The sequence below is a fragment of the Conger conger genome, chromosome 11 (genome assembly GCF_963514075.1).
Source record: "Conger conger chromosome 11, fConCon1.1, whole genome shotgun sequence".
Taxonomy (NCBI): Eukaryota; Metazoa; Chordata; class Actinopteri; order Anguilliformes; family Congridae; genus Conger; species Conger conger.
The window spans coordinates 36,563,338-36,591,334 of record NC_083770.1 but is presented as its reverse complement, the minus strand read 5'-3'; the positions used below and the strand labels follow the sequence as shown (position 1 = coordinate 36,591,334).

At 41.1% G+C, this 27,997-nt stretch overlaps 3 protein-coding genes across 3 annotated transcripts; 1 reads left to right on the top strand and 2 right to left on the bottom strand.

Annotated features, from left to right (window-relative positions):
* Window positions 1-5,402: 5,402 nt before the first annotated feature.
* Window positions 5,403-6,576, top strand: LOC133140940 (cytochrome b-c1 complex subunit 9). Its single transcript, XM_061261257.1, has 2 exons — window positions 5,403-5,665; window positions 6,168-6,576. Exons 1-2 carry the CDS (start codon window positions 5,525-5,527, stop codon window positions 6,222-6,224), a joined length of 198 nt encoding a protein of 65 aa, XP_061117241.1. The 5' UTR covers window positions 5,403-5,524; the 3' UTR covers window positions 6,225-6,576.
* A 1,098-nt stretch (window positions 6,577-7,674) lies between these two features.
* Window positions 7,675-8,956, bottom strand: zgc:112294 (transmembrane protein 17A). Its single transcript, XM_061259445.1, has 4 exons — window positions 8,839-8,956; window positions 8,492-8,595; window positions 8,265-8,378; window positions 7,675-7,989 (listed from the first exon to the last, which is right to left on the bottom strand). Exons 1-4 carry the CDS (start codon window positions 8,954-8,956, stop codon window positions 7,675-7,677), a joined length of 651 nt encoding a protein of 216 aa, XP_061115429.1.
* Window positions 8,957-10,062: 1,106 nt separating this feature from the next.
* Window positions 10,063-12,521, bottom strand: selenoe (selenoprotein e). The gene is made up of 4 exons (XM_061259311.1): window positions 12,408-12,521; window positions 12,106-12,182; window positions 11,841-11,923; window positions 10,063-10,202 (listed from the first exon to the last, which is right to left on the bottom strand). Exons 1-4 carry the CDS (start codon window positions 12,519-12,521, stop codon window positions 10,063-10,065), a joined length of 414 nt encoding a protein of 137 aa, XP_061115295.1.
* Window positions 12,522-27,997: the final 15,476 nt, after the last annotated feature.

Genomic DNA, 27,997 nt, shown 5'->3' with positions numbered 1-27,997 from the left:
GTGAATTTTGATTAAAAGAAGCATGACTAGCATAGCAAATTAAGACGCATTAAGAGTGTAGCCTTCTGGGTGACATTTTAAAAAGGCAACATTAATTTCCATTAGCACTTGTGCTTCAACCTCTGTTGTGCTCAACCGTTCAAATAAATCTCTAAATGGGTTTCAAGGCATGTCAAAAAAGCATAAAATAACCAGTGAAGAGCAGCCCCAATCGGTCTACCCACCACATATTCACTTTAATATCTTTATCTGTTTGTGATGAAGCATATTGTTTACTGAAGTCCTTGTTCATTCGCTGCTATTCTGAAGAGGTGAGAAGTGCGGACCTAAGTCATTCACCGGCCTTTTAATCTTCACGTTTAATCACATGTCCAAGTTGAAACACCTTGATTTGGTGAGAACCATCCGATTTTCGTCTTCAATTACAAGTTATTTGATTCCCTCTCTCCCTCCAAATAATGAGTTAATGAAGTAATTAAGTTCAGGAGTAATGAAGATTGAAGTGAATGAAAAATAAATAAATTAAAGCCATCCCAGCTCAAAATGAGGCCGTCCTATGGGTATGTGATGAGGTGTCTGTTGACATATTTCCTATAATGAAAGCAATTTGGGACAATGGCACTGTTTAGTAGTCAAGTAGCATTAATGGTTTACTGGAAGAAAGGGTGAGCAGGGTCTATCATGCTGGAAAAACTTCATAGACAGAAACCCAATGTAAAGGGTGTTCAAGGACAAACAATACATCTTTAGTCTTGTAAAAAATATTGCAAATATATCGGTGATAAAGTGTATTTACAGGTTTAAAATGATAAGAAATTATCCAGAATGCACTCATTACAAATACGCTCTCAGTGAGCACTTCAGTAGGTACTGTTTAGACTTATTTTTTCGACTTATTGGTCATCTGCTGCTGTAGCCTATCCAGAGGTTTGAAGCGTTGTGTGTTCGAAGATGCTCTTCTGCATACCATTGTTGTAATGTGTGGTTATTTGCATTACTGTCACCTTTCTATCAGCTATGACCAGTCTGGCCCATCTCCACTGACCTCTCTCATTAACAAGGCGTTTTTGCCTGCAGAAGTGCTGGTCACTGAATGTTTTTTGCTTTCACCCTGTCTGGCACCAACAATCATTCCACGGTCAGAGTCACTTAGATCACATTTCTTCCCAATTCTTACATTTGGTCTAAAAAACAGCTGACCCTCTTAAACATGTCCACATGCTTTTATGGATTAATTTGCTGCCGCATGATTGGCTGATTAAATACTGTATTTGCATTAACAAGCTGGTATACAGGTCTACCTAATAAAGTGCTCAGTGAGTGTATATCTGCTGTTTAGAAGTATATCAAAAACATGAGAGGTGCATTAAAACAATGTTGGCTAGCTGAGGCTGGAGACATGTGATCAAACATATTGTGAGCAAATTCTGTGATAATTTGGCCACAGTGCAAGCAAATTTAAAAAGCATAAAAAATACATTCAACAACTAATTTGGAAAAACTCCCAAGAGACTTGGCTAGAGTTGTCTAGTTAAGACAAAGGACATGCCCAGATCTCTAAGAAAACGTTAATGGTTTTCTCATTAGCTCACAATTAGGCATTTCCTAGCTTTCCAGCCAGACACCACGGGTGCTCTGTAAGTGGTATATGACCTACAATTAATGTAATGGTTCTGTTAGGGTAGAATGTAACCATATATCTTCGGGCCACACAGGATTTGGGAGTTGTGCACTGCTATGATGTTCCTGCCATTTAACTTAATGGTGATCAATAAAGTATGATGTCTGCCAAATCAAGATACATCTGCTGTGTCTGCTGGCTTTCATCCTTTTTTGAACATGAGGATACCTGTATGGGGATAGTTTCCAATTGCAAAGTACAGCCTTGGGGGAAATTTGTTTTTTCCGAAAGCTTATTACCTTCCATTTCGACAGGATTTTTAAAAATATCTGTATCACAATGCAAAAGGAACATGGTTCTACCTTCATTTAAACTGATTACTCATCTATTCTGAAAACACTAGAAGAATAAACAGAGTTATGTTCAATTGGATATTATGTTGACTCCTTTTGTGGATGTTCCTGGGTGAATTATACTTTCACTCATTGCAAAAGATTATAGAAAACATTTAGAATCACAATAAAACCTTCCTTTATGAATGTAAGTTGATACATTTGATATGATGATATTTGATATGGGTTCCAAATAAGTGTCCATATTCTATTGTAGAACTACACCATTGCCTTTGTAATCAAACAGTTGATGAGGATGCGCATGTCTTTCTCAATTTAATACAATTCAGTAAATTAACATAACCGCTAAACCCCTGAGATACAGTACACTATAGACATGGATGTTTATATTAAATACCGTATTATATATATATATAAATATATAAATATATATATATATATATATATATATATATATATATATATATATATATATATATGCTTTGGCAATAAGGATAAATATATGAATGATATTGATAATGCATTCTGTTTATGCAGTTGCCCTTCACAAACAATTAATTTCTGCAAAATGGTGAAACCACAGAATTTCTCAGTGACAGAGGCAGAGTTCACAGGACTTGTGACCTTTCTCAGAATGTTTTCATATGGCAGAAATGTAGGCATGTTTCTTCCACTATGTCACTGACTCACATTATTCAGATTCTGCATTGTAGATTGTACACCTCATGACCAGCACCTCTTTGTGAAAATCTCTGTAGTTTCTATAACAGGATGGCTAAGGCCACAGTTGTGATCCATGGGGGAAGATCAAAGCAATTATACTTGATTTCAAGGGTATTACTACTCTATCTGACCAGCATTGCTCAACAGTCTTACATCTCCTTACACCCCTGGAAAAAAAACACAGCCACAGGGAGCCTTACGCAGAGAAGAGGCTATAATTTGCTCATTTGCATTTTGAATGCTCCCAAATGATTTTCTCAGACAGACGGGCAAACCGAGTCAGAGCAATTCTCAAATAGGGCATGTTTGCATATGTGGATGATGCCCTAACTTGACAATGTTCTCCTGTTGATTGAAATCCTTCTAATGGGATTCATAAACTGCCACCACTCTGGCAAAACATTTTGAAAAACTGTCTCTGTTTCTACTCTCTCAGGCCTCCTGCACATGTACCCAGAGTAAAAGCACCACAACAGCTGTCCATTAATGTCATGTTTACCCCTGCTTCCATAAAATAATCGTTTTCAATCATATTCCATCTTCTCAATTGAAATTGATTCTTCAGCTGGCTATTGGATATGCTTAGAAAACAGCAATAACTCTCGACTGAAAGCTGGGACAAAAGACAAACAGCTTCTCGACACTATGAATGACAAATTCATGCAGTGTGTGAAGCTCTTGCCGATTACTTTCGTGGCTGGGGATTAAAGCCTTGATGCATTCTGGATGTCTGCAATGAGCAACACCATGGTCTTTGAGCACCGCCCTGTGGAGACCAGGATTACTAATCGTCTATATGCAGTTTCCAACTTTCTCCATCATTAGAGAGGAAATCTGCAGTGTGAGCCTAATGCACCTTAACGGAGTGGCTTGACTCCGCACTTCCACAACATTATAATTATGGTAATTCTATTTGCAGTCATCATTCACTGTGACAAGACGATAATGAGACTTACCTGTGCTAAACCCTTTTCAGCAGGGGCTTTATTCAGTAGCTTGCCATTGCACTCACATCAAATAAAACAAGAAAGAAAAAAAAAAACCCTGCAGAGTACATCTGCATTTAGGATTACTGTCACACTACCTGAGCTAAATTAAGTAACACTTAGGTGAGAATGTATGCTCTGCTCACAGTGCAGCTGTTGATTAAACATGGGTGGTGACATGCGTTGAACTCAGACATGTCCACATAGTGAAGAAGATCGTTCTGGGAGAGGGGAGATTCCAAGTGGTCATGGTCTAGTTGATCAGAGTATGGATTAACCAGTTCAAAGTCAACAACCCCAAGAGGCATGTAGTGCAGACTGGGAGGGTTCAAAGCCACATAACAATGTCAAATTTCATGGCAAACAGACAGCTTAAATACATTGATTTGAACCCATACAGCTGTGATAAGTAGCCTAGGTGTGAGAGCTCTCCGCAATTATATAAATATCATTAGCTAGTTGTTCCATTTCATGTCTCCAAATTAATATTTCAATGGCACCTTTCCCCCTTTGGTACTGTCATTTATATGCAATGCATGGCACTCTCGAAGCAGTCCTGGTTAAGAGGTTCTATAATCACAGGACATAAATTACCAATAAATATAATAAAGCTTTTTAAAGCAAGTAATGAACAATTTAAAGTAATGAAACACATTATTCAGTTTTCCCTTTGTTAATAGCATATCAGATAGTTTGTCTGGTATTGGAACAATCTGTACTGAAGTGTAGCAGAGTAGCATAATGCCTTGGGACTGGTTTGGTAATCCAAAGTGGGGCACTCTCTTTGTACCTTTGAACAAGGAGGTATATAACCATAAATACTTCAGTACATATGCTGCTGCCTGTATAATGGACCAGGCTAATTAACATAGCCTACATAAGTGCTTGCTAAATGCCTAGCATAAAAAGGATGAAATTGGCATTTCTGCAGTTTAACACCACTTAGGCTATGTGTGCCAAAACACAGGTGAAAGGGAATGTGTATCTTTCTTCAAAGAATGTGCAACAGCATTCATGCGTATGTATATTTGGTAGCAAATTTCTGATGGTTTGGTAATGTACAGATATGAAAACAGTGCATTTTGTGTGGTTGCAGACCTAAGGTTGAAAACAATTAAAATGTTTATATATTGAGGATCCACATTTGAAAACCCTCATAAGCAGTCGTTTCAGATAGACAGCGTGTATTTCGCATTTTTGTGTAACTGTAGGTATAAAACATGAAGAAGCATTGATCTTCTATTGTGTATTGAAGAATGTATGTATATATGAGTACTGTTCCAGCTATGCACAATACATTACACTGCAGAACAAGCATTAAATTGCATTCTGTATACATTAATTCGTCAAACTCACAGAACAGTGAGTGCAACACCACTAAAGCAATAACCGTAAGTTAATGTCAGCCTAGCACCGTGGGCCTACAATAATTGATTTATATTCATACCAACCGCCTTATAAAACCATAGCTAAAGCATTTTCATAACAATCCAAAAGTAATTACGCAATAAAAAGGCACTGGTGTATGGATAAGTAAATAGTACATATTAATGCAACCATTTATTTCCATCAAAACCACATTTAAACGACGAGAAGGTAAGCCTAAAGCAAAGAAACGCAAATACCTCAAATAGAAATGTCGCTATGTATTTGACGTCATATCTAATTGTTTTGACCTACGCGTCATTGGCCACGTGTTGTTATAAGGGATGTCCGCCTAGTCTCTCTGGTCAAGGGTGATTTGGGAGCAAATCGGCTGATTGCACGAGATCACGTGTTGGCATCACAGGCGGCGCTTTAGTTTTTCCCCAGCATAGCGCTTCCGATCTGCGGCAACAAAAATGGCGATAACAGGCGCTGTCTACAATTTGCTCTTCAGGAGAACCTCTACCTTTGCCATTACCATAATGGTGGGAGCAGTTTTCTTCGAGAGAATGTTCGATCAAGGTGGAGACGCGATATTCGAAGAAATTAATCGTGGGGTGAGACATTTTTCCGGTTGATGTTAAGCTTCGGGGACACGACCTTCCATAAAGTGTCGTAACCTTAGCTCCAGGACCGATGGCTAGCGCTGAGCTCTCCGTCAACGTTAGCTTGATAAGCAAGTTTTTTTAATTAGAAAAGTGGACAACAGATAATTGCTGACGTAAATGGGTAAATTTCGATTTACTTGAACTTGCACTGGTAAGCGGTTAGCTAGTAAGGTAGCTAGCGATAGCTAATGTTGGCAGCACAACGCAAAACATGTTGGCTAAGTCAAGCCTAGCTGACTTGAACGACTAACTTGGAACTACTGTTGGGTAACATTAACGTTTGTCTGCGTTGCGCTAACTAACGCTAGGCTAGCTTTATTTTATGGTCACCCTAAGCCACCTAGTTTTGAAAACTGAATAGACGCCCAACCAGCTAGCAGAGTTGCGTCACATAACGTTACGTTATCTACCAAGCTTTGTATTTGACGAAACTTACTTTCCTTTTCCATAGAAACTCTGGAAGCACATCAAACATCGATACGAGAACACGGAAGACGCCGACGAGTAATGCGATGATGCGACTGACCGTCCCTTTGGCGTCTTTGTTTTTCCGGACGAAAGTTTTGGTGCTCCGCCACATCAACCTGGTCCATCAAGAGGGACGCGGGACTAAATGTCTTTCTGAATATCTTGTCACCGACACCACCACCGCTCAAATCAACGGAAAACAATGCCCATCCGCCTTCTTTGGATTAAATTATTTTTTAAATAAAGTGTAATTGAGTCTATGTTCAGTTATGCTTTCGTTATTAAATGTTAGCTGTATGAATACTGTATTGAATTGTATTAAGGCACTTCTCAACTGTCAAAATGCCTGTTTGTCACCCATACCATGTAAGGGATTAAACCTGTATTGATTACTACGTGTTCATTTGGGGAAATGCCTTTTACCATCAGATCTGCCTATAAAAGTTCAGCAAAACAAGCTGGGCTAATACAATATTGGAAACATGGTTCAGCAAACAGGAAACTTCAGTTTAATGATTCCACAGCCAGCATTACATGAGTTTACAGATCACCAATCTGGAAATAAATGCAATTATGGCACGCATGATTTGTACAGAGGTGATTGCAGAGTGACGCTTAATAAACTAATGGGTAAAGTTACAATCTGCTTCAAGTCCAGTTTTGACTTGCTTTAACAAACAAAATGATGCATATGCCTGCAGCTGAGCGATATGATAATCTTTCACACCACAATGTACACTAGGCCTTAAGACTTAATTTATAGAAAAAAAGACCCAAGATGCTTGTGATGCTTCAGGTCTAACCTGTAGTGTTTTGATTGAGTGTTGAGCGTGGTGTGAGACATTTTTTCAAGTTAGTAACACTTTGCTGTTATGAAATGTTCGTATTGAACTATATATCCTCGCATAGAAATATGCTCATCGGAATTCCTGAAACCCTTAAGGCTTGCAGCACAGTAGGTAAAACAAATAATGTTGTATTGCTTCCAAATGGTATAGCCAAAATGTCAAACCTACATGATACCAGTATCTGTAGTCTTGTTCAGTTGTCATGGACTTTGCTTGCAACACACACTCATGTTCAGCAGATTGAAGATTCTCCACAAGGGGGAACTATTGGCACTCATGGTGCTTTGCATCAATGACGATCCGTGTCCAGGTTCTGGGACCAAATTAGTAGTCCACAGTATACGGTAAGAGTGAATGTCTACTCCCCATGGTTTGTGGTTTACCCCAGGATTGCCACCTCTAAATGGCTCAGACAACCTGTCCTAAATTGATCAGATGAACTGATAATTGACCATACCATCTTCCTGTGAACACACACCCTGAGCCGGTTGCTTTCTTTGGGTTGTAGGTCAAGGTATACGGATAAATTATTTAAAATGTGCTGCATGAAATTGGATTGATTGATTTACCTTCTGTAGAGAGGTAGCTGTCAAAGTATTTTTCTTTGCTTGAGAAAGGTTGTTAGGTTTAACTAATATAGCGTTAGAGCTGGACATCTTTGACTGGGGTCACTGGCAGCACGCTCCTCCTGTACGATGGGCCAAAGATGGGGGTCATGAACGGGGGGTTCTCTGCCTGGCCGAACTGGTCGAGGTGGAACTGCAGTGTGAGTTTGCGGCTCATGGTCCTCAGGGCCAGGAAGGCTGTCAGCAGCTGGGAGAGGACGAAGAGGAGGTAAATGGAGTGGACAGCCCGCTCCAGCGGCAGGATGACGATGCCCTCGTCCGTCAGGAAGAACAGCAGGATGGGCAGCTGGAACAGGAAGGTGGTGAGCCAGAACCCAGCCAGCTCTGGAACCTGATGAAGCGAGCATGGGAATATTAGCACAGTCTGTAGCCTGGAAATCCCAAAGGGCAGGACTATTTCTGTAAACGGTACATTCATGATAAATGGGAGACTGCATTCTACCCATCCTCTGATTATTGTTTTTTTTCTTTCTTTCTTTTTTTTAGCCAGGAAGTGAGATGTCACTTGATATCTTTTGATACCAAGACTCTTTCCATCTGGCTTGAAGGAAGTTGCTTTGAACTCAAGGCAGTTAATCTCACGATACTTTCTCAAGTTTCTTTCACCTTTTCCTTCAGGTTTCCCACATAGCCCAGGTAAAGCCTGAGGCCCTCAAATATTGTGAGCAGAACCATCCCTGCCACCAGAAGACACTGGTAGTATCTTGGCAACAGATCAAACTGAGGGAAAAAAGAAACATAAGCCTGTCAATGTCAATGGAAAATCTAAATCAATCAGTGATAACGGTGTGCTCTATAACAAGCTGTTTTTACTGGAAAACCTGGGAACCAACCTTCAGCTCCAGCATGACTACTTCTGAAATCCACCAGAAAGGGAAGAAGAAGGCATTGAAATACAGGAGCATTTGAAGAGGCAGGTTTGACACAACTTCATTTGCTAAAAAAAAAAGAAAAAAGAAAAGTTCAGCGAGCCTTTAAAAAAAGAACTTCACTGACACATTTGCATGCAAATTAGCCTGATTAAAACTTCACAAAAGTTCTGACAAAATTATTGAAGATGAAAAGTGGATGTTTTAATAAAACCTAGTCATGAGGAACCTCATAAGTGCCTAGAAAGGGATCTCTTGGGAGCATGACAAAGTCAGGTAGGTTGTCTCGGTGCTGTAAGAATTTAAATTACCTGTGTTATTCTTCCGCTCGTGGCTGTCCCCTGTCCTGTTGTTTCCGAACACCGAGCCGCTAGCGTAGGCCAAACCCAGGCGCAGGTTCTGAGGGATGGGTGTGAAATGTACTGGCATTTTGGTCTGTCTGGCATTCCCATCCTGGACCTCAGAGAAGTGTGGCTGTCTATCACGTGCCTGGATTAGTTAACTGACATGGCCGCTAATCAGATTAAATCAGAGGGGGCTGTCTGACTAGGGATTAGTAGCAGCACAAGCACACAGCATGATAACGCTCTGGTACTACTTGGTATTTTTAATCGGAATAAATATTTGTAATGGGTGTTAAAGGTAGAGTCAGGTATGCAGTTGGATGGCATTATTGACATTTCTAGGAAAACATTTTGGTCTGTAGTTTTAAAAAAATGAATGTTTATCACTCTGTCATACTATGCAGTGACAGCTGGACCTCCCCTTTGGCTGTAACCCAGTATCTGATAATCTCAGTCGGCTATTGAATAGTTCTTATAGATCACAGTTAGACACAATAATAATAGTAATTTTCTTATGGCTTATGGCAATGATAGGTCACAGTGTTGCACAATGGTTAGAGAACTGGACTTTTTGAGATTGGTTCCCAGATAGTAGTTAAACTGATCTACTCCAGTAAGATATTCAGCCCTAGAAATGTATTATTGGTAAAAATGTAATCTGTATAAATCACTCCAGGTACCAGTTGAATATCTAATATTTGACACTACTGCAAATTATTTTTTATTGTTTGACAATTTCATTTCAGGGCTGCTTGTCATCTTGCCATGTTATTTACTGTCATTTTCGTTTACTTGAATCCATTTTATTGCACCTGCAATATTTACACTAATTATCTAATACTGTGTTAAAATTGCACATCACTCTGGATAGGATTGTATTGCCAAATGAATAAATACCATTAATGTATGTATAATACAGTTCCTGTCCTATGTGTAGGTTTATACGTGTATATATAATGTGACAAGATGGATGATTAACAGAAATCCCAATCAGAGAGAAAAAGTGTCAATTGTCACATGAAACACTTTTATTGCGACCATTCATTATTAAAAATCACACAGCGACCAGCTTTCGTGCAGTCTGCAGGGAGCCCTTATCTTCAGTCGGGGACCGGACGCGGTTCCGTCTTGGGGTCCCCGACGTCATTTGGACGGTGCAGAGACAGAAGTGGCCGTGGGGCCGCTGGGAGCTCACAGCTCGTCCCGCGGCGCATGCAGCGGAAAATGCTGGAATTCCTCCGGGATGTCCTCTCCCTTCTGAGACCTTCGGTAGAAGCCCAGAGAGTCCAGCAGAGCGCTTATCTCATCCGCCTTCATCTTCTTCACCTTGACTGTCTGAAGACATACAGATGCTGAAGCCTCTCTATACTACACCACACAACACCTTCAACCTTTTATCTTCTTCACCTGGACCGTCTGAAGACACAGACGCTGGGACCTAGTGTATACTACACCACACAACACCTTCAACCTCATCCACCTTCACCTTCTTCACCTGGACCGTCTGAAGACACACAGATGCTGGAGCCTCCTGTATACTACACCACACAACACCTTCAACCTCATCCACCTTCATCTTCTTCACCTGGACCGTCTGAAGACACACAGACACTGGAGCCTCGTGTATACTACACCACACAACACCTTCAACCTCATCCACCTTCATCTTCTTCACCTGGACCATCTGAAGACACACAGATGCTGGAGCCTCGTGTATACTACACCACACAACACCTTCAATCTCATCCACCTTCATCTTCCTCACCCTCACCGTCTGAAGCGCACAGATGCTGGAGCCTCTATATACTACACCACACAACACCTTCAACCTTTCATCTTTTTCACCTGGACCATCTGAAGACACACAGATGCTGAAGTCTCTTCATACTACACCACACCACACCTTCAATCTCCTCCACCTTCATCTTCCTCACCCTCACCGTCTGAAGCACACAGATGCTGGAGCCTCTATATACTACACCACACAACACCTTCAACCTTTCATCTTTTTCACCTGGACCATCTGAAGACACACAGATGCTGGAGCCTCGTTATACTACACCCCACCACACTTTCCTCAAGTATAAATCAGGCTTAAGTGCAGGATGATTTCAGGAGTAGTCAAATATTGAAGATTTTTATGCTATACTGGTTAGGTTTTTTATATTTTTTAATATAACAGAGAAAAGGGTTCTTTGGCTCGTCTTCATAAGGAAAACGTTATTTCTTTACTGAACTCTCTGTGGTAGGTGTTAAAAGTGTGAAAGCTCCCGGATTTGACTGTTTTGCCTGAACCCTTGAACTAGACAGGGTAACTCCATGGAGGCTGAGAGGAGCCTTTTGCAATCCTTTCTCCTTAGAGGGCAGGTTTAGTGCACAACCACAAGTAAAGTGTGACTGTATTATTATAAGCGGCTGTATTACTATATTTTTTCCAAGCCTGTTATTGAATATTCAGGAAATTATCTAAGAAATCTCACCTGAAGTGAGTTTTTATAAGACTCCTAAATCAACACTGGTTTATATTAAATGTGCTAGCTTTTATTTTTAATTCCATACAAAAATATTTGTACACCGCAAATGCATTATTGTTCAAATGGACCGAATTTCCTATTAATTGTGAAAATGTGCAAAATAAAGAAAATGGACAGGACATTATATTGATATTGCATATCAGGTTATGCTATATGTGCACTCTGGGATCACAGACTCAGAAAAATATTAACTTAAAATGTTAACATTTCAGAAAAATATCCCTTGGTAAAATAAAAAAATGTTCAAGAGCTGACACCACTCTGTGAAACAGAGGCACCCTAAGGCATGACTCCCACGCCCATACGACAATATGCTCAACTGTCAGAACTTAGAAATGACATATTGATTCTGTAAAACGTCATTTATTTCACACCGTTCAGTGAAGGAGCCGCACTGATAAGGCGTGAATAATGAGTCTCTGTGGAATGAGTTACTTGCCTTTACAACTTCATCTTTCTCGTCGTAGAAAATGAGTCGAGGGTTCTTCTCCTCCCCAGAGTCGTATTCAAGGTTATGACTTCAGCGGGAAAATCAAGGCAAACAATGTCGTATGGAAATATGAGAGAACAGAAGTGCATAAATATCACACACGCACAGTTTTACGACACCATAAAAAACTTTAAACCCGCTAAAGTAGCGGGCAGGGATGAGCAGGTGTTGGCACCGCCACACGGGTTGCTTTGCCAAGTGAAGGGATACTACAGTGCCCAGCGCTCCATCAGAAACTCCCTGAGCTCTGGCATCTTCTTAATGGATCATCCCACCACACTGGGAGCCTGGGACCAAAGCCAACACATAGTCAATGAACAACATTTATTCAGCCATAGGAAATGTAATGATAGTGAAGCGTTAGGTCCTGTACTGGGGTCACCCGGGAAGAAAGGATAGGCAATAAAATAAGTGTTGAAACTGTAACCATTTTGCTTCTTGTCAGGGACCTCATGACCCCTCAGAATAGATCTAAATAGCCCCTATGCCCCTATGGCTACCTGCATGCTTACCAGTAGCTTCCCTCTGGCTATTATTGGTTTCTCTTCGACTGCTGTCCCCGAGCGATTTTCAGCAGGTCGCCCAACACCGGCTAAAGCCAAACAGCACAGCAGAGGTGCCCACATCTCTGGTACAAAGCACACCGATCAAGCAAACTTCATATATTTACTGTTGTAGGTATATCAGTGATAATGGTCATGGTGCAATGGACTAAACCAGGTGACCCCAGGAATGGGGGGTTGATGAAAACTGAGTTTTGCTTCTTCTGTTTAATCTGCTTTAGGGCCATGCAAAAAAAGAAGGATATATTTGAATAACAGACTGTAACCCTGACCCCAAATAATCCTTTCACAACGAATGCCTGATCAACAGAGAAATTGTTATATACTGCTAAATGACATGAACATTACAATTTCACACCCCTAACTAATATTCAAAGTTTTTTTTCCCGCAGTAAACATTGTCCACAGTCCTTGAAAGCATCTGTGTTCTTATCCGTTTTCCCACAAAATGGTGTCATATGAGAATGAGAATTGTTAGCACAGTGCTTTTCGCTTCTATAATAAGCAGTTTTGGACTCTTTGGTAATGACTTTTAATACAATGTGTTCAGAAAATGTACCGCAAATTCACACTTTGTTCAGTTGAATGAATGGGTTAACATGTAATAGGTTGGTGAGGTATGATCCGAACAAATTAAATGATTGAATTCAATCATGTAATACTGACACAGATTTGACACAGCATTTGTATAGTCAAACATATTCATATTCCACTTGGGTATAGGCCTAGCAACTTGCTTGAGGTGTTTCTGAATCATCACCAGTCACTGAGACTGTAAAATAACTCAAAGATAACATTTGAGCCAGTGGCATTAATGTGGATTTGTTATCAGAATAAACTTTAAAGAGTGCTGGCTTTCTAGACTGGGTTTATCTAAGGCTACGGGAGAGCCTCCCTTGGATCTAAATGGAAGCAAAGGCTGGTTACAAAATGCTGCCTTTAATTTTGATGGGAGTTGGTCTTTCAAGCAGCAGCATTAGTGTGGGTCACCCATAGGGGGCGACAACGCTCAAATATGTGTTTCCTGGCAATGGGAAAAGAGAAATGTACTTCCAAACTCTGGCCACAGACAATTATGTTTCCAACTAAAATAAACCATTCCAGATAGGAATGCTGAAGCAAAACCATCTCTTTCCATCTTTTCCAGTCAACCCTGAACCTCAGGCTTCACACTCCAAGCTACTCCAGTGTGCTCGCGCTGATGTGTCAAACAGTGAAGCAGTCCCTGTTAAAAAGGCATGAATTACCTCTGCTCTGTGAATTTACCAAATAGAAAGGGTGCTTGACCTGAATTTGAAATTATACATTGTACCCACTACAATGAAAAGGAGTGCTTTGTACTGCAATGGAGGTTTAATTTTGTGAAACCAGTCATGCTATTTCACGTGGTGTCATAATGGCTGAATGTACTCATTCTCTTCCTCTATGCTGATGTTATAAAAGAAAGGTCTCATTTAAAATGTATCTTGAACTTTGTTTCAGAGTATGCCCCTAGATTACAGACTTGATAACAGAGAGAGAGAGAGAGAGCTAAAACAAGAGGTAGGGGAAGGTAAAGTGAGGGGGAGGCAGAGGCGGAGAGAGAAAGAGAGAGAGAGAGAGAGAGCATAAAGGTTTCTTAACGGGGTTTAGGTCAAATGACAAAGTAAGCAATGGCAGCCACAGCTCCCAGCTGGTGAGAGCATGGAAACGTGGAGTTCTGCTGGAAGGCAGGTCACAGTGTGAAGCACACAGTATCACGTCCCCGTGGAATCGATGTGCGTTCTACCCGATCTGAAAATCAATGGAATAAATATAACCAAGTTCTAAAATTTCAATTGCTATTGCAAACACGCACATACATACGTATACTAACATGCATACAAACAGACACATGTTTAATATTTTAAAAAGGGATTATTTCTGTTGCTCTTGCTGCTTTGTAGGCATATTGACTTTCACTATTACATTGGCGGGGCACAGAAAAAAACATGAAACATGAAAATCCAGTTTAAGGCTTCACATGCATTGATATTTTTTTCCTGTGAGTCATCTGTTGAAACCATTTACTTAGAGCAAGCTCAATCACAAGCCACGTATGGATAAAATCCATGTCAGTGTTGTGATGACTGGTTGGATAAATGAGAGCAGAATCTTGGCCTGTCTTGTTTTGCTTCTCGAAGACTTTTCATGCATCAACAACTTTGAGGTGAACTTTGTTGAGACTTGAGGTCTCTTTTTCTTTGAAAACATGTGCGAAGACAAAAATGTTTTCTTCAAATGTACTTCCCATAAAGAATGGTAATGCTCAATTCAGAATGGCAAACAAGACTGTTACCTTGTTCCGGTTCTTTGTTTGGTTTCTATTAAATGTCTCGGCAAACCACTGTTCCAGAGAACGACTCCTAACCCACCTCCGACTCTGGTTATTCCACCAAAATAAGCCGCCCCCCTCCTGGGAAGACTGTGGGGGATGTAATGAGGCCCAAAACCGGTGTGCAGTGTGATCAGAGGCCCCTCCCGCCGTGAATCCCGCATGCATAATGAGAGAGGGGGGGAAGAGATTTTTTTTTCCAGCGGATCTCCTGGCCCCATCTTCTGTCCTCGTATTCAGCAGTCTGGGCTCGTTATAGACCACAGCGCTTCCTTCATCTGGGGCCAGGGCTCCATAAAGCGGCCCGCTGTCGTTTGATCCCCACTGTGTGGAAATGTCCTGGGGGGTGTGGGACGGAGGTGGGGTTACCGGGGCCGAGACTTTATTTTTGGTGTTGCTGTTCATGAAAAGGTCTTGTCGTTGTGTAAATGCTTGTGCATTGTGGAAACGCTGTACACAGGATGTGACTTTATGAGTAAGTGGTGTGTGTGTGTGCGCGTGAGTGTGCGTGTGTGTGTTGTGATTTTGACAATCAAATTTAACCAACATATACAGTATGTACGTATATTCATATTGAAATCATATTTATGATGCACATTTCAATAGAATGGAATGTAATACAATGGAATAACTTGCATAGGTACTCATATAACATTTAATCATTAAAATTTCTTAGCAATTCACAGCTCGTATATGATAAAATGATCTGGTGACATGCATATACAGTAAGACCACACTTGTAAAATTATTAGCATTACATATCAAGGCTTTAGCAGCTTGGAAAACACCTCCAAATAAAAGGAACCTTACGTCCCAAAAAGGTCAGCGAAAGGAGCCACCATTGAAGACAATCTGACAGAACCCACAATAGAACCCATTCATTCCGAGGAACATCATGAGCTGCTTTTTGGTCGTTAGGGCTTGAAACTTGACATGACCAGGCCTGTGCACCCTACCCAAGTATGTGACAGTCCCCTTGCCCAACTCACAATTCGCCAAGCTGCCAGTCAACAAAAGCAGGGCAAGGTGGTTGTGCAACCTTCCAAGGTGTCTCGCAGGTTAGTGCGAGGAGTCAGTGAACACCACTACATCATCCATATAAGCAGCGGAATCTTCCCAATCCTCAACCACACTATTCATAAGCCTCTGAAAATGTAACCAAATGGTTTTACTTCATAGGAGTACAACCCACTGGATGAAACAAAAGTGACAATCTCCTGAGAACATTGGGTAAGAGGCACCTGCCAAAATTCCTTTAGAAGTTCCACACCTGGCCCTACCTAATCCACACAATCATCCATGTGGGGCAAAGCTATCTGACTTACTTACATTTGGTGTAAGACATAGCTCAGGCAGTAAGAGCAGACGTCTGGCAGTCAGAGGGTTGCCGGTTCGATTCCCTGCCCGGGCTGTGTCGAAGTGTCCCTGAGCAAGACACCTAACCCCTAAATGCTCCTGATGAGCTGGTCGGTGCCTTGCATGGCAGCCAATCGCTGTTGGTGTGTGAGTGTGTGTATGAATGGGTGAATGAGAAGCATCAATTGTACAGCGACAGACATAATTTTTTTCATAGTGTCCAAAGGCCAAATGATGATTATACAGCCATATTTTTAGAAATGTGATATTTGGAAAGTTATATGCAGTTTAAACAGTGTGGGTGATGTCATAACAAAAGTGGCCAACAGTAACCAGTAACTACTACATACATACTGTAAGGCAAGTATTTTATTTTTATAATGCCACGACTTTGCTGAGATGGAACTTTTCTATGGACCAGCTCCAGAGAAAGAGATATTTAAATGTTTTGCTTCAAATGGGGTGTCTTAAATTATGCTTCATAAAGAACTAGGTAGCTAGAACTTGGGCTAAAACAAAAACTTGCACCCATCTCAGTCCTTTTAGGATATTGTACACCCCTGACCTAAAGTATATTTCACTCATATATAAAGTGTATGCGTGCATGTGTAATGTAAAAGTCAGACGTACGGTTGCTGTGGTTAAGAATTCATGCACCACTTGGCATGAAGCCTTTACCACATAACATAAATTCAATATTGTACTTTTGACTGGCTGGATTCTTTTAATCTGGAGAGACAGGAAACTATTTCTTTCCCTCTGTTGGAAATACCTCCAAAAAAGCTTTTAAAGGGCGAATATCCCTGTAGCGCAGTGCGGCAGTGATTAAAATTTCATTATTCATGCAGAAGGAAACAATCGAGATCACACAGAACAAACGCTTTTCATATTCTACATCTAAAGGTCTTTGATATATTTTTATTCTACGTACACTGTAATGCTAGCCAACACTATTGTGAGTTAGTTCTCTCAGGGGGGCTCTCAAACCATGAATGCACCGGTGGACTGGTTTGTTCCAAAAGGTTCATTAGAAACCTACAGTCATGAACTGGCATGACAACGCACACAAAGAAAACAGGGCACAGTTTAATCCACAGGGCCATAGGAAAAGAAAACGCCAAATTAAAGTCACAGTGGTATTGTCACATAACCAGTGGTGAAGTTAAAATTTATGGATTAATCATATACTGGAATATTATTTTTGCATGCATATTTTTACCAGTATAGCTAATAGTAATATTATATAAACTAATACAATAAATAATAATCACCATGATTATAATTGGTAACTTATATTGTAACATAGACGGGCTTAGTCAGTTGGTGGTCAGCCAAAACTTTCTCAGAAGCAATAAACTAAACCTTACTAACTGTATTTGGGAATCAGTAGAGCAGGAGAAGTGATGATTTGCAAATACGTAATGTAAACGTGATATATCATGAATGTTATAAATGCTCAAAGAAACTGGCCCTCCGTGGGTGTTGGAGGTGCACTTTAGCTGTGTGAACGGACTCCCCTTCTGCAGATAAAAGAACGTGCTGATTAATTTTTCTAGCTTTTTTTGGAGTTTTATGACAACAATGAGAAAGACCTTTTTGCGTTCTGGTGGTTGTTGTCCAGAAGACCTACAGTGGCCTGTGCATGGTGTTTCATTGAGAGCAGTAATGACTATTTATTTTTATCATTTAATAAAGTAATACAAGTAATTTAGAGTAACATGGAAATGCATAGGGGTATCTCAAATCCTGTGAAGCACAACTGGTGATTATAGTATTATTTAATCTCTCACTTATTTGTCAGACTCATTCGTGAATATAATATAATAATAAACACACCTACACGGGGCTGTCTCCCTAACAGACTAATGGGCTTAATGCAACCCATGTTTAAGAAATTCGAATGAATGAGAATGACACATCATTTTCCTATGGTTTCTTTTCCTTGGAAAACACTGGCGCCATCTGTAATCAGCCATCTTTGAAGTCAGGGTGCCTTTCGTCAGCATAACTCGGCCTTGTTACCATCCTGCAAATATTTTAGCTAAACTGACAAAAAAAACATTCAGGCCCATTGTTTCCCATTATGTGCACATTTTCTGGATGCCTGCAGTGGCTCTGTCACCATCGGAATGCAAACCACACGTTTTTCTGATGATCTTCAAGCATCGAAACAATCTGCAGAGGTCACTTTTTGGACAGGGACATTGATACAATGCATTGCCTGATACACGATGCCAGCATGCATCATTGTAGCTGCACACACACAGTACCAGTTGGTAAACTGAAACCCATATCCCAGCTTCTGTCAATGCTTCCATTAGTGGTAATGGGTGGAGTTAACAGTAGATCATTGACTGGCCAAACAGAACTGCCACATGATTGTCTCAAACCTACAGTGGGAATTTCAGCTGACTCCTAACAAACTCTGCCCACCTTGACAGTTGTCAAAGTTCACTGGAAAATTAACAAGAGACTTATGGGAACCAAGAAAAGTTGCAGATAATTCCTGTTTTTGGTTTCCCTTAACTTTTCTTTTTTTTTTTTTGGAGGAAAGAATGCTGTTAGCGACAAGCAGAGTTTTATAGACAGAGTACCTAAGGGAGCAGTGATTAACATTCCAGCCCTGCTGAATCAGTACTTAAAATGGCCGAGCCTTTCCTATGACCAGGGAGTGGGACCACCAGGGGGTAGTTGGCTAGGCCTTTCCTATGGCCAGGGAGTGGGGCCACCAAGGGGGCAGTTGACTGGGCAGGGGAGGTAGGGAAGGGCACCAACATCATTCACATTGGCTGGACATCAGGAAGCCCAATTGATGGGTCTGTGTCTGTTTGTGTATTGGGGTGTGGGGGGTGGTTGCTGAGGGTGACATGGCTCCACGATAAAGCACAATGCAGATATATCTCATTTATCCCACACAGGGCAATTTGGACTCTGGCCCTTCAAAGCGCTTATGCGCAGTACAAACAAATCGAAAGGCATTCGCTCTGGAGAGGAAAACAATAATAAGTTGATTACATTTAACAGCAGGCAGGGAGGAGAGAACAGGTCAGCCGCAGCTCACTGGAGCAGTTTGGGGAATCGGATGACATTCGCGAGGGAGGAGTCGCAGTAGAATTTAAGGGCTTCAACCAGCGACTTGGCAGAGCAGACTGTAAGATGTATCCAACTTTAAAAAAACAAAGCACATATGGGTCACCACCAAAGCACTGTTGGGGGGAAGGCGCATCAAGCTCTACTTCAGATATTTTTGTCTTGTGGATCCCTGGGAACATTAATCCTGGACAGGCAAGGACTTTTCCAGAAGCCAGACCTGTGTCAGGACTTTTGGTGCTGACTCGTTGTCCAGGTGGAGACTGCACAGAGGTCCTACAAGGTTTGTGACCAGAGGCCTGTTCCACAAAGAAGGACTACTGAGTTAGCTGGATAACTGCACAGACTAAATCCCAGACCCCACCCAAATCTGGAACATGGACTGAAGCCAAAAGAGCTGTTTTGGATATTACTCTATGTAGTTATCTGACTAACTCAGTAATCCTGCTTTGTGGGACAGGGCCCAAGTCTTCCCCTCTGAGGGAGGAAAGACACTGTGTGTAACACAGAAAAGGTGAATAGAATAAAGAATAACAAACAAGCATGATCGCACACAGAGTTAAAAGAAATGTGTGAAAGCTGACACAGCAGAAGAGAACATATTGAATGACTCAGCACAACAAGCCGAGCTCACACACTTAAAAGGACAGAAAGTCGGCCTCCTAAACGTAAACACGTTTGTGTTGTCATGTTTAACGGGGCCTCCTGCAAGGCCTGCATAATTACAGCCAGGGCCGTCTGCTCGCGGGAAACTCGCGGGCGACTCTGGCGGCTGCTGTGAATCTAGTCGAGGGGCGTCGGGACTCTCTCAGGGCCCGTGTTTACAGATGTGGATTTGGAGAATATGGGGCAGCTGTAACATCAAGCCGGATGCAGGGCTTTCAGTGCGGACTGTCCAGGGACCGACCACATCAGAGGTCTGTGGGGCATACGCAGCAGCTCCTCTCTCTAATCCGCTGCAGATCATTTAAAACACATGTCTCTCTGTAATGGCTTCAGTTTGGGCCTCTCACATTGAGCGCAGAACGGATTTTCTGTTATTCCAACAGCCGACGTTCAGTCCTTAACCGTCATGCGCTCAGTGAAAACATGGGAAGCCGACCGTATTTCACACACCAAGCTTAACATACAGTATATCTCTACTTTCTGAGAGGAATTCACAATCCACAGAATGAGTCTTTGCGTATAAATGGTTATCCTGTACAAAACGTCAGATGCTAAAATTTAAGTCCTAATGTATTTTCTCAAATGAAGCATTCCTAGATTCACGGTGAATCATTAGATCAAGTCACACACTGAATCAAACATGCTCTATTGCCTAAGAAACTCCGACAAATCTTCTCACAGCTGTGGATTAACATCAGACATTAAATTAATTCATTGCCGAGTAAACGCCTACAGCTGGTCGTAAGTTCATGAGCCAGATTTGGCTACACCAGGAGTCAAAGCCTTCCATCACTAGAGTGCACTGAAGTAGCATGTCAAACGCCTGTTAGTCGTGTTTCATTCCGCAGCATTTAAAATACACATGTAAAAACACATTTTAATGCAAGTGGGCCACTGTTCTCGTTGGCTCTGTGCTCTGAAAACAGTCATCCACATCAGGGGAGGGAGGCAGGGATGGAGCTTACAATTGTTTTCCACCTCGGCCCAAACTTCACTGTGAGCGAGCAGTCGACGGACTGAACCCCCCCATCACCCCCACCCCCGCCCCCTTGTGGAGAACAACAGCCAGATTTCAGCGGGGGAGAGAAGGAAAAAAAAGGCCACAGTCTGGTTTTTGAGTATGTGAAAACTGAAACCTTGAACCACACAACTTCCTCTCTCTGCATGGAGGGAAAGGGAGAGAGAGAGACTGAGAGAGAGAGAATAAGAGATGGAGGACTGATGGAGGCAGAGAGAAAAGGAAATAAACAGTATACGAGGGAGAGAGAGAGTGTGTGTGTGTGAGAGAGAGAGAGAGAGAGAGAGAGAGAGAGAGAGAGAGAGAGCTTGCCTGTTTTCCATTAAACCGAGATCCTGATCCTAATAAGCTCTCCCACCATTATGCTGACGAAGGGGGTAAAAGTAATGCAATTTGCTGTCACAGACAACACGGGCAGACATTTGTCCTCTCCTTTAGGTTAACTAAAAATGCTCGAATGAAGATAGATATGACACTCATTACTATGAACACAGTGTCATACTTTCAGTTTTCCACTCAATAACTTCAGTATAAGTTTCCCAATCCATGCAATTTTGTTCTCATTCAAAGAGGCTTGGAAATATTCTGAATAATTACAGAATTCAATTTTGTATGGAGAGCAATGAATTTCATGGAGAAGGCTTAGTATGATAAATGGAAGGCTAACCATTTCATTGTTTGGGTCTAATAGAGGGTAAAGTACTGCTTTTTCAGGATGTCAGGAGTAGCTTTCTGCAGTTGTGATGAGTCACGGACATGACAGTGCAGCGCTGACACACTCACAGGTGGAGTACGCTTGAACAGAGAGGGCCATTATACTGTTAAGGAGTCAGGAAATGACCGCCAAAAATACTAATTAAATAAAATAATAATAAAAGAGGCAGCTAGATGAAGAACACATTTTGACACCAATTGAATATCTGTAAGCTGCCACTACAGTACGTACAATACTCTTTAAACATTCATCATTAATATAGGAATGCTAACACTATTGTTTTTTTCTGGTTGGTGACATGGTTAGTAATCTAAAGCTAATTAGGCTAATTAAGCAAATACCTTGCACAGCCCACAGTAAAATGCACATGTGGTGCAAAATTGACCTTTAAGCTAATAAGCAATGAAAGCTTATAAGAAAAACTAAATAAAGAAAACAAGGGTTCTTGAACACAAATGGGGAGAACAGCTCTTTAGAATCGTGGAAAACATTTGGTTTCGATTGTCTTCCAGATTACATTAATTGTGTCCCCGACTTAATGGTTGGGAAAATGATATGGAATAACTTGCAAAAACAAAAAAGCAATTGAAACAAACATTGCATTCATGCAAAGCCTGTTTGTCCCATAATGCACTCATTGGCTATGCTTAAGTGGAACAGGAAATGAAAGGGTTCACTCAACATCAAAATAGAAAACATGGATGCCATGTTATTTTACCAGCCACTATTGCTCACAGATGAGGATTACCAGGAGTTTCCATTTTGAAACCTATTAATTTTACCCCGGCTCTTTGTCAACTCTGAATTTGCTCTCCATTTCAACCTGAAACCACACTCGGGATTAATGTGTCGTCCATAGAATGACCCCTCAATTTGTTTGGATATCCAACCCATCTATATCAGGAGAAACACAATCAGAAGAGAAAACCGCTGCATTACAAAAGACCTAATGGAATATGTTTGACAAATAACAATTCAGGACGGACATTTTCATGACCGTCAGACGCAGTGGTGGTCACGGGTCATGAAGGACCATTCATTACTCTGTTTTCAGTTTCAGGCCCCTTGTCAGATTTTCTGTTTATTCTGTTTGATGACAAGGAAACGGCACATTATTGGGGCACATAGGTGTGAATGTTGGTTTAAAAAGACCCTTTTCGGATTTCACTTTCTCATGCCAAGTCAAAGTGAAGTTCAGGGAGTTACAAAGCAGAAACTAGATTCTAATCACAGGGAGTTGGCAGCCAGGTTTTACAACTGGGGATAACTGACATTTGAGATGAGGGAAAATAGATGTCACTATTGATGTTACTAAAACAAAAACACAAAGTGTACGCTAACCACTAGTGTTTCAAGGTTGACTTTAGCACTTGGTGGTTAATGCTTGGACTGACAAATAGGCCTACATTTCCAGTAAAAGTAATTTTTTTGGGTTGCTAGATTTTACGCAAAGTACACACTAGCACATTGGAAAGCATGACCTGGAGCCTCATTATAAAACGCTTGCACACTCTTTTTGTCGTAAAGATTAAATCCACGTCAGCATTGTGGTGATTTTATTCATCTGAACTCGATGTGAAAATATGCTTACTCTAAGCCATGTCTAGACAATGTGTGGCTGGTCAGCTATACTGCAGGTATAGCCCGTTTCTTCCACAGAGTACTTTGTGCTGTGTAATTGATAAATGAGTTACACAGGAAAAACAAACATAATAAGCTATCATCGAAAGTTAATTGAATGCATTCACAAGGTGGAGTAATTAAGCTTTGCAGGTGATTTACATTAGAGGTTAAACGTGTATGATTTGTTTTATGACATTTTATTCATGTGTACAAAGATATTTACAAATCATTCATATAAAATCATTCATACTCACATTTTTAGATTTGAAGTTTAGGTTCCATTAAGTATGAAAGCAAAGAATTTATTTTATTTTATTTTATTCATGAAGCCCTTGCAGAGAAGTTCTGCTGAATATAGGGAAGCAACGCCAAACAACAGCGATCAATAATAGTTGTACTAACTAGAGAAAAGACCAGAGAAGATCTCTGCACATCTCTAAAGAATGCAGGAAATCTATAGGCTTTGAAATCATGAAATCTGAAGAAGTTTGTGGATGGCACTGAAGTCCACTGCATACTTGTATTCTATCTAAAGTGACAATAAAAAGTAAATAAAACATGCGTGATTTATTGCAACACTGCCAGAACCTATATTAATGAGTCATAACCTTCTCCATCTTGTCCCGTGGGACTGGGGCCTCCCTATGCTTCCTCTCCAACCTTGCACAGAAACCCTCTGAATCGTCAAAGACGTGGGCTTACAAGTGCACACTACAAGTGGAGCTAACCTAATTCAACACAATTGTATTTGTGAAAATGTACCCCCCCCCCCCCCCCCACCAGTGATAGTCCTCCGGAAATATTTTCAGCTTCTTTTCAGAGTAACATAGTCCAGCTTTCTGCTTTGCGTTGCAGAAAATATTTTTTTCTTCCACTCATAAATTTCTTCCCTCGTTTTTTGAGGGGCTGAAATAGTTACCAGATGTGGATGGCGATCTGTGCCTGTTGCCATAGAAACTGGGGGAGGAGGGAGGGATCTCATTAGGCTTCTGGGCCTAGTCTTAAGGGCTGGTTGTTTCTAAAGACCTGGCACTTCATTATAGGCCAAGTTCCCAAATATGTTTAGACTGGCAGTCAACAAGTCGCATTTCATTCCCCACCCCCCCTCATTCTCCACACATGTCATCCAGCATAACCTACAATATATAACAGTATTAGAATGTTATTATGATATCATGGGAAAAATCTTCTGTACACAGGGTCAGTTTCAAAGCCACTGATTGGAATTTCAGACATATTTTTCTTTAATCACAGTACACCAATGCCCTCCAGCTGAAACTACTTAATCATTCATTTCAATGCAAAAGGGACATTTTGTGAACTAGATCTTGGATCATGCAGTGCTGAGAAACTTCCCCACCAGCATGTAATGGGGTGAGCAACAATGGTAGAGAGCTCGTCGCAAATGAGAGGCATTTTCCTGCAACCTCTGGAAGAATTTAGCCTCACCTTTACCGGGCTGAGGAGAGAGACCCTCGGTGTCGATCTCTGTATCAAGTCTGGGCTGAGCCCGCGATGGCAGCCCGAGAGAAATGCATTGTGGGCTTTGTTTAGTCTGCGACAGAAAAGAACCAAAAGGTAATTGGAGCGTTGTGTCAGCGGGGCTGGCTGGTCTGGATTCAATTAGGAGACCACATGATCCACGTCCCTCTATCGCGCTTTTTTCACACCGCTGTGCCCCCCTTTTCCCCCAAAGAGGACAAATATCCAGCGCATGATGCATTAACTCCGGGGTCCTGGTGCACAGGGCGGCGACTGTTCCCCAGTCAAAGGGCCTCTTGTCCTGGGCAGCGCCACGGCAGTGGGCCCCTGGCTCGGCTCTCTTTGATGGGCCGGTCGGACTCCGGCGAACCCCTCCTCAGACAGATCCCCTTGTCTCCGGAGCAGTGGGCCAGGAGTCGGCGGAGGGCCGTGAAACAGCAATTATTGCAAGGCTTATTTTTAATTGTTTCGGTTACATCTGAGAGCCCAGCAGCCACGCCTTTGGGCTGACGTCCAGGTCCATGACGCAGCTCTCCTCCTGTAGAAGCTTTCAACCGCTAACAAGGGAAGAGGGATTCATTGTGCCAATGATAAACCATGAAATTAAAAACCACTTCATCGTGTTACGCTTGCACATGAAGAGTCACATGACAGAGGTCAGAGGTCATGATTTCACAGGGTACACATTCCTTTTATTGTATCGTAAAAAAAAGAAAACCAACATCATATAACCAAAAAAACAAAAAAACGAAAAACAAGAACAAGAACAGACAGACAAAATAACCATGACAACAACAACCATTCTGAGGCCCTGCTTCAAACTTGGGCCGGTCAAACTTGAGGGATTTTGCTTTCTGCTCGCAGACATTAAATCTATTGTATACATTTTGTTTCTGAATGTAATGACAATGAAATAGATATTAGCATTCTCAGTGACAGTGGTGAAAAGGCACAGTCAAAGAGACCTTTAATGTGTCACGGTTTGGTCTGAATAATTCCCCTATCAGAAAAGGAGAAAACATGTGCATTAAGTAAGAATTAATTAATTTATGTTTTGGCAAATTTTAAGAAGCAATCTTGAAAGTGAAACGAGAAGTTCCCAGTAAAATGTAATTGCCGTAAACCGAAAAAAAACAACAAAAAAAACAAGTCTTCATTCATATTTGCCTTTGAGCCCGATGTTTACATACAAAAAAAACTAATAAAATATGAAAGCCAGTTCATTGACACTAAATAACAAAACATAGCAAATTGATCCATATAAGCACAGCTTACACACATTTACAATAATAACTGTTACAAAAACATTTTTTTTACAAGTAGGTCATTAACAAATTGTACTGTAATATAAAAACCAGTTGTACCTTGAAAATAAAAAATAAAAAAAAACATTGAAATAATTAACATTCAGAAACATTTTTTTAAAATTGTGAACTCACCCCAAAAGAGAGCAATTTCAACCTAATGTCAACATACTTACAATACTGGTACCGTGCAGGCAATGAAAAGACAAATGAATCCTTTTCAACCACAATTCAAATACACTGCATTCAATCCTTTGGCAATATCCAGTTTATTGGTCGAGCCCTCATTATTTATGTGAATGTTATTTCTCAACATGTCCTTCAATGATTTATCATGCTTTAAGAGATGTGTTTGATTTGTGTCTGCAATTGGAACAATACCATTTACTTTCTCTAGGTTTAGCTCATCAGCTATTATACCAATAGGTATTTCCTGTCATGGACAGTACCCATGGTAGTAGTGGTGTTATCACCTGGGAACGTAGCAAGTAGCAGCTACCTTTACGTTTTACATGACAATAGAAGAAACCTGTTTTGCGGTAGTGGAGTAGATCCTTTGGATCTGGACATTTGTGCATGGCATCATCGGTGTTTAAAAAAGGAAAACCAGTAAAAAAAAAGAAAAGAAAAAAAGAAAAGGTTTTTGCCAGTCCTGCCAGAGGAACTCCTGGGATTGTGCTGTTGACTTTGATCGATTGTCTGAGAATCGTGGGAATCCCTGGAGGGTGTAAAAACCAGGAAAAAAGAGGGAAAGGGCATCTCAAACAGGCAGTCACCGAACTGCCGTGATCACAAACCTGCTTCAGTCCACCTTTTTCATTCAGACGAACCCGTTTTGTGTCTCCATGACAGAGGCACGAAAGGTATTCATGTGACATGCTCCATAAATCTTTGTGTGGGGGAGGGGTCTGTTCAGTGCCAGAAAGAGTCTGGTGCCTGGTTTTCCTCTGGTCAACGCAAAAATACCTGAAACCTCCCAGTCTACACTACCTGCTTATAAAACAGACAGGGGCCCATTCTAGTCAAACAGAACATTTCCAGAATGCTGGGTAACATTGTATCAGACTTTAAGATAACATCATGATGAGAATATTCCCCAAACAGTCTTTTTGGAACATTTTATTGTTCCAGGCCATGTCAACATCACTCAAAAATGTTCTATGATGTTGAAAAAAACATCATGGCGGACATGCGTCAAATACATTTACAAATGTAGGCCTGAAGTACTGAAATGACAGATTTGTGTAACGTTGATAAATTGGTAAAATGAACATGAATGACAGTCCCCAATTCCAATAATTTTTGTAACTTGAATAAAATAATTGAAAACACTGTGAGGCCACTGTAAGGTTGTGCAATGCTGCTTATGACATTTGAGGGAAGTCCATGAGAAATGTACTTGCTGGAAGCATTTTGAAAACCCAAAATTGTAAGCTGGGATTGAGACCCATGCAGATACCAGTATCTGGACCCAATGGTAAAATGGAAGCATTCAGAGCCCTAAAAGCAGACTGATCGTCTTTTACACCCGTGAAAACAAAACCAGTCATAGCATTTCAACTCACAACTCAACTCTAAACTAGCACTGAATACAAAAAAAACATGCCGGTGGTTCTTCCTCTGACACCAGGAAGGCTCCCCTTATCGCACATGGTATATGATAGACACCTGCTATTCATCATTCAGCCTTTGTTGTGCTTCCCTTTAGTCAAACTGCTAAGCATGCATGTGTGTCAAAATGGAAGCTCCCTTACTCCTGACGAAAGTTCAACTTTTGCAGAACCAAAGTGGTTCAGAACACGAGAAACTAAATTTGACATAAAATATGACAATAAGTGAAAAACACAAATTAAAAATCCAATGTCCATCGCAGGACGAAGGAATAAAACAAGAATAATAGTCCTGGCCCGAAGCAAAGGCACAAACACCACC

What these genes read in the sequence shown, in the direction of transcription:
- LOC133140940 (XM_061261257.1), top strand. Translation starts at nt 5,525, where the DNA reads ATGGCGATAACAGGCGCTGTCTACAATTTGCTCTTCAGGAGAACCTCT. An exon ending in TCGAAGAAATTAATCGTGGG is followed by an intron (nt 5,666 to 6,167) that starts GTGAGACATTTT and finishes CCTTTTCCATAG; the next exon opens with AAACTCTGGAAGCACATCAA.
- zgc:112294 (XM_061259445.1), bottom strand. Translation starts at nt 8,956, where the DNA reads ATGCCAGTACATTTCACACCCATCCCTCAGAACCTGCGCCTGGGTTTG. An exon ending in CGAGCGGAAGAATAACACAG is followed by an intron (nt 8,596 to 8,838) that starts GTAATTTAAATT and finishes TTTTTTTTTTAG; the next exon opens with CAAATGAAGTTGTGTCAAAC. An exon ending in TGGGAAACCTGAAGGAAAAG is followed by an intron (nt 7,990 to 8,264) that starts GTGAAAGAAACT and finishes TCGCTTCATCAG; the next exon opens with GTTCCAGAGCTGGCTGGGTT.